This window comes from Episyrphus balteatus, chromosome 4 (genome assembly GCF_945859705.1).
Source record: "Episyrphus balteatus chromosome 4, idEpiBalt1.1, whole genome shotgun sequence".
In the NCBI taxonomy this organism is placed as follows: Eukaryota; Metazoa; Arthropoda; class Insecta; order Diptera; family Syrphidae; genus Episyrphus; species Episyrphus balteatus.
In genome coordinates this window covers 48,273,938-48,282,584 of record NC_079137.1, presented here as the reverse complement: position 1 = coordinate 48,282,584, position 8,647 = coordinate 48,273,938, and the positions used below count along the sequence as shown (strand labels likewise).

Genomic DNA, 8,647 nt, shown 5'->3' with positions numbered 1-8,647 from the left:
ATTGTTGGCTTATGGTTGCAACGTTATAAATTTACATATATACAAAAACTTAAAACTAAATAATAAAAAAAAACTATACTAAAATGCCTATGGTTAAAGATTTACAGATATATATAAATATTCTTTTTATTGTATATAAGAGCGAGAGCTCTGTACATTACTTTTTCTTGTAAAATGTGACGAGACAAATTTAATAGACTTTTAGAGCGAGAACGCTCTATACGATTTATAATTTCATGTATATTAGATAGGCATACATTTACGATTATTGCACACAAACAGATTTTTTTTTCATGTATCATTTAGACAAAATAATATTTATATATTGATAGGCAAATGAAAAAAAACATAAATGGAAGTTACATTGAATGCATGCATATTATTTTTGATTTTTCTTTAAAACAAAACAAAATGATTTACACTGATAAGACACTTGTCATTGAAGAAGATTCTTTACGTTGCAACGACGTTGGTTTGTGTATATTGGTTTCAGGTACAGCATCAGGTGTTTCGATGCGCCGTTATGATTCATACCGCTTACTTGTATGGATATATATAGCGTTCGATGAAATGCCGCTATTTACTGTTGTGGTGTGTTATGTTGTACTGTTAGCACAGTTTAGCTTTTTGTACATACTAGGTTTCTTGATGGTTTATGGCGATGTAAATATCCATCCTAGTCACTTTTTGTATTATTATTAGCTGTGGTTAATTGCTGTTGCTGTTGTTGATTTATGTCGACTTCATAGTCGCACGTTCTTTGCAGGACACACGAACGGGTTGGGGCATCCCGCAGACCCGTAAGTGACTCGTCCGGATCTCCCCCACTATTTGAATTAATTAGCTGTGGCTAATTATCTATTGCTGGTGTTGACTTATAAGTCACACGTGTTTGCTGGACATACGAATGGGTTGGGGCAATCCCACAGACCCATAAGTAACTCGTCCGGAAATATAACTTTACGTTGAACTTTTACTAGCTCTAAGAGCTGCGACTGCCTTCGCCCACGGTTACTACCAAACTCCGCGAATTGGAAGGAAGAGGAACATCTTTTGATTGATGGGATGAAATTGTGGTGCCCCTACTCGTCAAAGTACGAACTAAAGATCAAGTAAATAAGTTTTGTTTGTTAATGGTGTGGTTATGATGATTAACAAAAATGTAAAATTGATATTTAAATTACCGTTTTTCTTTTTTATCTCATAGCAAATGACGGAACTTTAAAAAGTATGTGATGTGTTTTGTTCAGGTCATATATATCCAGAGTCCAAAATTTTCCCATCGGGAACATACATAGCTCTGAGCTTCATTAATTTAAATAATTTAATCATTAAAGCCTTGTACGCAAATCGAGCTAAATTTTAGCTCCCATCGAATGAGACATTAAATAAAGCACTCTTTAGACTCTATTCATAACTGAGAACCAAAAGTTTGTATCCAGTTCGGGTTGCTGAATTATTTGGAATCGAAATTTTTTTTTATTTGTTTTCATTGGGAAGCAGATATTTTCGGATCAAAGTTCCGAAACAAGTTTTGATTTACAGATATGAGATCACAGTGAACAGGCCTATCCACTCAGCTAAACAAATTAAAAATTAATTTTTTTAAGATTTTCGAAAATTATCCAAGGGGTAGCCATTGTCTAAAAATTCGAAATTTTCAAAAATTTTCTCTAAATCCATCGAATGAGACATAAAAAAAAGCACTCTTAGACTCTATTCATAACTGAAAACTAAAAGTTTGTACCAACGATTTTGTTGTTTGGAATTCGACATACAGCTGAGAAAATTAAGGAAAGTCATTGTAGCGGTCAATCCCGTACGATATTTTTTCTAATTTTTAATGCATTAAATCAGATGAAAATGTCAGCTATGTCTGAAAGAGACAGTACAAGACACTTTTGGAAGGGTATTAGAGAGTAGCGTATATTTGTCACATATTTGAATGAAAGGCTTATCTAAAAGCATATCTTATAAGAAAATTAAAGATAATGTTTAACTAACCAAACATAAAATAAATAAAATTTAGTTTTGATCTGTCAATTTTTAATGTAAAAATGTCAGAAAACAAATACTGAATTAACTTTGAAGTTATGCTTCTTTTAGCTCGTTTTCTAAACTCTTAAAACATGTGTGTAGTTGTTGAGGGGAAGCATTTCTTCTATTCCGAGGACACTTCGTTGTCAGCCCATTTTACCATGGGAATTTGTTGTTAATTACTAAACGATGAATTCTGTATATAATTTACAGTAATTAAATGAAACCATTATATCACTTTAAAATTTTTATTTTAAACAAGAATTCTTCTAATTTAAAATTGATATAGAATACCTACTTTCGTTAAATTTAACTTTATTCTTAAAAATTAAAAATATATTTTATGTAAAAGAACGTTAACATTTCTTTAAAATACAACACAATCAATAAATATGTATAACAAACCAATTTCTATAAAAAAAAACTATTGACTACAAACTCAATGCAAGTATTTTAAACAAGAATTCTTCTAATTTAAAATTGATATAGAATACCTACTTTCGTTAAATTTAACTTTATTCTTAAAAATTAAAAATATATTTTATGTAAAAGAACGTTAACATTTCTTTAAAATACAACACAATCAATAAATATGTATAACAAACCAATTTCTATAAAAAAAAACTATTGACTACAAACTCAATGCAAGTATTGAAACATGAAATGCTTATTTTTTCAAAACCTACATTAACCTCTCAGATTATAACGTTTAGCCCTATAAAATATATAATTAACTTTTCTAATAACGTAAAATTTCTCTCCTATTTATTTTAAATGTGTAAACGTTTCGCTAAAAGGAGCGATTAAGTGGGTAATGGTAGTCTTTTTTTGTGGATAAATGTATATAAATGTATATATGTAAGTAGTTTATCTCTGTGGGGAATAATTATTTTCTTAATTAAATTCGAATATACCTATACGATATGATTATCTAAGTCCTACATATTATAGAATCATTTTCAGAATTAAATCTAATCATTACATTTAAACACAGGTTTTGTTCCATTCGAGATTCGAGAACACGATATGATTATATATAATTTTTATATAATATAGACTAGGATCTAAAATTGAGGTATAGTACAGTATCTATGTTGTGTATGTCGTTTGGCAACTCGGAAGGGACAACGTGTCATCATGTTAACAAGAATATATATTGTAATCGCACACACCGTCCATATAACATAAATTATAAGACAAATAAATCGATTATTACCCCAGAGGACAGTATAATAAAGCATATTGTTTTCCAAAACAGCAAAGCCATAACCCATTCGAGGCTTACCCATGCGATATGAGGATGTTGGTATCATTATTTCGAGATATGTATGTTCGTTTTTTAATTCGTTCAAATCGAATGTTCGGATTTCATTCTGATAGAAATGAATGGAATTTGTTGAGGGATATAAAAATATTCGAGATTCATGCCAATGAGCAGAGAACATTACGTGTGGATCTATGTCGGAGAGAACATTACGTAGTAATGGTCCTCCGGACATTAGTAGGGGCATATGTGAGAGGCCAATTCGAGTACGGTCCATATTATTGTCTCGGTCAGGATTGGTGAAGTCCATAACCATGCGATTTATTTTGAAGAATCGCAATCGATTGTCATAGTCGAAGAGATCTTGGTACATGAATTCGATTTCGAAGCGGCGTATGTTCGAATTTGATATGTAGTCGCCGTTTTCTCCACCAATATCGTTGTCACCGGGAATGTGTATTCGCTGCAATAAAAAAGGTGTTTTTTATTAGTAAAAGTGATTTGTAAGGGTTAAGCAAATACTTACTTGAACATTTTGATTAGCGTGAAAGATATTTTTGAATCTTCTTACGTATGTAGAATAAAGTTGTGGGGATGCAATGTTACCCTCGTCGAGTAAGTCACCCATAAAGCAAACAATATCTGGCTTTGTAAATGCACTAGCATGTTCGAATGTTTTCTTTAAGTATCTGCAAAATATAAAGGGTTTAATTTTTTGTTGTTGTTCAATATAGTCTTTAGTGTTTGTTAGCAAATCATTCCTCATTTAATTCAACCAAAATCTACATGATAAGTATAAGTAAATGAAACCACAAAACTTAAAGTACTTCGACAAAATAATTAAAAACTAAGCAAAGTCAGCCAAAAATTTTTGTTATCTCACTTGGGCCTTAAAATATGGCTAGATAATATTTTGTTTTAGTTTTGTTGGCACTAAAAAAAAATTGCTTACTAAAATGTTGAAAAATTTAAGTTCATGTACACAATCGATTACTTTAGTAATATGCCAATACATTTCATGAATTTACAGACTGCATCCAAACAAAATTTAATAAAAAAGTACGGAGAAAAAAGACTTGCTGAAAACAAGAAGAATCTGCATTTTTTTAACAAGAAGACTGCGGCCATAATATAAGCGGACAAATCTTCTTAATCATCTACAAAGCAAAATGTATGCCAAAAGAAAATGCATTTTTCGTTAAACAAAAGTTGTGACCTATTGCTTCAAAAGACGTCCTTCTAATATCGTTCGTTTCTTAAAAAACGATAGGTTTTTTTTTTTTTTTTTTTTGCCTTGGTATACGTGTCCGCAGCTGCCGAAAGGAATACAAGCTAGACCAAGCTGCGGATAGAATTTCGGCCAAGTGTATAAGTTTAAGTTTTCCTTTCGTTCGGTGCCTGCATATACATTTTTGTTCGGTGCTGATATTTGGGAAATCCTACTGCGGATAGCTTTGCCAAAAAAAAAACATGCCTAATGTGTACCACATTAGCGGTCTATACCATGCATGTGAAAAAATGACAACTTGGTAAAGTCAGGGGTCGAATTACGACATACGTTCGTTAACATAGGGCCGCTATCTGTCCCTATCTTTTTTTTACTGATTAAATAAAGACGGAAATAGTCAAAACGTTAACGTATGATCGTAATCTTGTGCAGTAATTCGACCCCAGTCCCCATGTTCTTTAACTTTTATCACTGTCGATAAAATCTTTGAATGACTTTAAAATCCATTCTATATCAATATAAAAGAAATTTTGTTCAAAATCATACTTTCTCAATTCATAAATTCTGAATTTGAAAGAAATTTCGGTTTATTTGTCTAATAAAATGGTTTTTAGAGACGTTGAAAAACGTTCATCAAAACGTTTATCGTCTGTGACAAAGTTACAGAACAGGGGCCCAGGTTTCAATCTAAGTCGCTGTCGTTTATTGTGGCCGAATTAAATATTTACAGATTGCAAACATTAAAATATTGTTTTGACAAAGCTTTTAGTTAGTTTAAATATTTGTGTACCTATTCTGTTGAAATGGAGTGTAGATTTGCACTATAGAGATCTTTTGTCAAACATTTTAATTTTATTTTAAATGATTTTGAAATTGTATGATCTTTAATTCAACTTTTAACATGTCCTTAAAAGTTTTGAAACTTATCTGGGTTCTTTACTCTTCCATATGTTGTTCATTATTCGAAAAAAAACTCCTGGTGTAGCTTTTCAACCTGACAAACAGAAGCTTGAACTAGATAATTGACGAAAAATTTTAAAACATATGTATGTAAGTCCTAGTTTAGACTTGTTTTTAAAATTTTTCGCAATGGCGAAAAGAAAATTATCATACAAAACCAGTACAACGATGTCGTAAACAAATATTTTGCTTTTCCTCGCACATTAAGCAGCTTCGGAACCGAAATTCTTACATGTGCTAGAATAATTGTAGACTTTTCAATCGTTTGTCACTCCCATTTATTTATCCAGGCAATGTTTCTTGCTCCAAAAGTTTTTTTGACTTTGGAGACTAAAAAAATTTTCGCTTTGTTTCAGCAGCGTACTAGACTTAATGGGCCATATTCATAGACACTGTCTAAGCTGTTTCTAAGAAAGACTGGAGTTTATCCTATTTAAATAGCATTGGATAAACCCCAGTTTAAGATAAACTGGAGTCTAAAAACGACTATGAATATGCCCCAATGCTTTAAGCCTAGTATGCTGCTGAAGTGAAACGAAAAAATTTGAAGTCTCCAAAGCCAACAGCGAACATGTTAACGAAAAAATACATTGGGTATTATAGCAAAGTAAAAATAATAAAAGTACAAATCAAAAAATTCAAGAAAAAATACTTAATTTCGTTCAAGATTTAATTAACGTTCTAGGCTTTATCCGAAACTTAAGAAAAAAATTATTTTCCATTAACTGTTTTTTTGTTTTGCGTGCAAAGAATTTAAAATATTGAATACAAAAATCAGAAAATGTGCAAACATCACGGGACAAATTAGAAAATACGGGACACTTAAACGTCCCGGTTTTTTTTTTTTATAAAAACCTGGGACAAACTGTAGAAATGCGGAACAATCCCTTGTAAAACCGGGACGGATGGTCACCGTAATTTAATTGTTAATTCTGCACTATTTTTGTTTCTAAATAATTTTTCAGTCAATTGAATCAAATTCAAAACAGATAACAAATACAATTATAAACTATTGATAAGACAAATAATTGACAAAAAAAACTTCATATTCCTAATGCAAAAAAAAAAATCAGATTAAGAATTGGCGAAAAACGCAAAATATTCAGGGGAATTATAAAATTCAACTATCCCTCACTTGTGATAGTTTATAAACAAATTTAAATTTTACAATTTTCAACTCACCTATCAGCATCGTTTCTTGCTAAAGCACTGTACCACGAGGTATCAAATGTTTTGCCCAGTAATTGTGGATCAGCCACAAATAATATGCGAGTGCAATTTTCTAAAAATAAACAAAAAACAAGAAAATATCGAACAAAAATAAAATTGCATAAGAAATTATACCAGAATGTGTATTGTTTAAAGGCAAACAAATGCACTACTATCTACTATATTCTTACCCTGTCTGCAATAAATTTGCTTCCAAGACCATTCATTAATATGATAGATAAGGATTTCACTAAAGCATACGAGAGTTAGCGTAGCTAAAAGCAATCCTCTTGCAACTAAACTGGAATAATTAAATAAAAAAAAAAAACATTTTTATTAAATAACCGGGTTCTTATTGATAACAAATACAATCTTTACCGATGCATCAGTCTTTTTGATGCCATATCATCGCCATAATCTTAATTAATTTTTATTAAAAAGCGTTTGTCTGCTCAAATTAAATAAAATTAAAGAGAGGAGCACTTCTGCAAGAAGACAAACCCAACAACTGACCAACCAAATTCAACTCAACAATAATTGTTTCATACTCGTATAATCAATAGATCAACAATTTTCATTTCTATAATTAAATTATAGAACTTTAACATTGCTTTTGCTAGTTTGTTTGTTTTAATTACCACGACCAAGCAAAAAGTAAGCAAGTGCTACCCATGGAATTGTGGTCTTTTTTTTTGTGTCTATTGTTTGGGGCAGTGGCGGTAGGCTAGGTACTTTGTTAAGCGTTATCTCTAGGAATTCTAGTTTTTCTAGGTACTTAATTTATTATTTATTTGGTGTCTATTGTAGTTGCTGATGCTGGTTGGATTGGATTATACCAAATATTTCTTGTTTACATAATTTTTATTTGTTTAGTGTGCGCGCGAAATGCGTGTGCAATAAAAGCAAAAATAAAGTGCGAAAAAAGTGCTTTACTTGTTTGTCTGGCGTGTGTATAAATAAATAAATAATAATAAATAGCAACAAAATAAACACACACGTCTCCGAAGAAGAGAAGAGGAATGAAAAGAAAATGAACAAACGAATGTCACTTGAGCTGTCAAAACAAAGAGAAAAAATGTAAACAAATGCATTTTTTTCTTTCAAACGCTTGAAGTGACATCTAATGGCGGGATAATATATCTATAATAGGTTTGTGTATAAGCTACTATAAATTCAAGCAGACAGGGATAAACAGAATTTTATTTATAGTACTGTTGGTTTGATAGTACTTTTGTATTAACTAGTACACAGCTGAAAGGGAATGAATTTTTTCATTGGTTTCGATGAATAAAATTTGAATCAAACTCGTAGCGAGTTTGTTTTAATTGAAAAATTTCAATGTACTGATAATATATCTGCGTTTTTTTTATGACCATTGGTTACAAAATAACACGACCTTGATCAAAATTAAACAGATTTCTATATTTCATCTCTCGGCTAATATTATATACTGAGTCAACGAAATTTTCTGATCGGAAAAAGAGAATTTTATAATTTATTTCGCGGACACTAACTTCACCTTCAAACCTAGTACGCAGATCGGGTTTAAATTTTAGCCGACATGTTTTCAACGTTTTCATTGACTTATTTTTAGTCCGCTAAATTGTGACAGATATTAAAAAGTTTAGTTGAAACGAATGTGATTTTCTATGTGATTTTCTTACAATGAATGAGATAGGGCTTTAAAAAAATCACAACCAATTGGACTCTCTGATGTGTTTATCAAACTTATGGAGCACTTACCGTTATCATAGAAACTTGTTATTTTATGGGTATTGTCGTAAATAAATGCAAAAGAATCGAAGGGGCGTGTAACCACCCATTTTCGTTGATTTATGGCATAAATCTATGCGATCAAATATTATAAATGACTTCTGACTTCCGTAGAATAGTAAAGCTGGTAGCTTATACAAAGAAAAATTAAAAAAACGTGAGACTTTCTACTCGAA

The 8,647-nt window shown here is 31.0% G+C and overlaps 1 protein-coding gene across 1 annotated transcript; it reads right to left on the bottom strand.

Moving 5' to 3' along the window:
• Positions 1-2,534: 2,534 nt before the first annotated feature.
• LOC129919127 (metallophosphoesterase 1 homolog) lies at positions 2,535-7,712 on the bottom strand. The gene is made up of 5 exons (XM_055999974.1): positions 7,077-7,712; positions 6,890-6,999; positions 6,672-6,771; positions 3,828-3,990; positions 2,535-3,764 (listed from the first exon to the last, which is right to left on the bottom strand). Exons 1-5 carry the CDS (start codon positions 7,100-7,102, stop codon positions 3,102-3,104), a joined length of 1,062 nt encoding a protein of 353 aa, XP_055855949.1. The 5' UTR covers positions 7,103-7,712; the 3' UTR covers positions 2,535-3,101.
• Between the last annotated feature and the right edge of the window lie 935 nt (positions 7,713-8,647).

Bases quoted from the DNA above. Each gene is read 5' to 3' on its own strand.
- LOC129919127 (XM_055999974.1), bottom strand. From the start codon at position 7,102: ATGGCATCAAAAAGACTGATGCATCG. The intron at 7,000-7,076 runs GTAAAGATTGTA...TAATTATTCCAG, and splicing joins TCAAAAAGACTGATGCATCG to TTTAGTTGCAAGAGGATTGC. The intron at 6,772-6,889 runs GTAAGAATATAG...GTTTATTTTTAG, and splicing joins GCAAATTTATTGCAGACAGG to AAAATTGCACTCGCATATTA.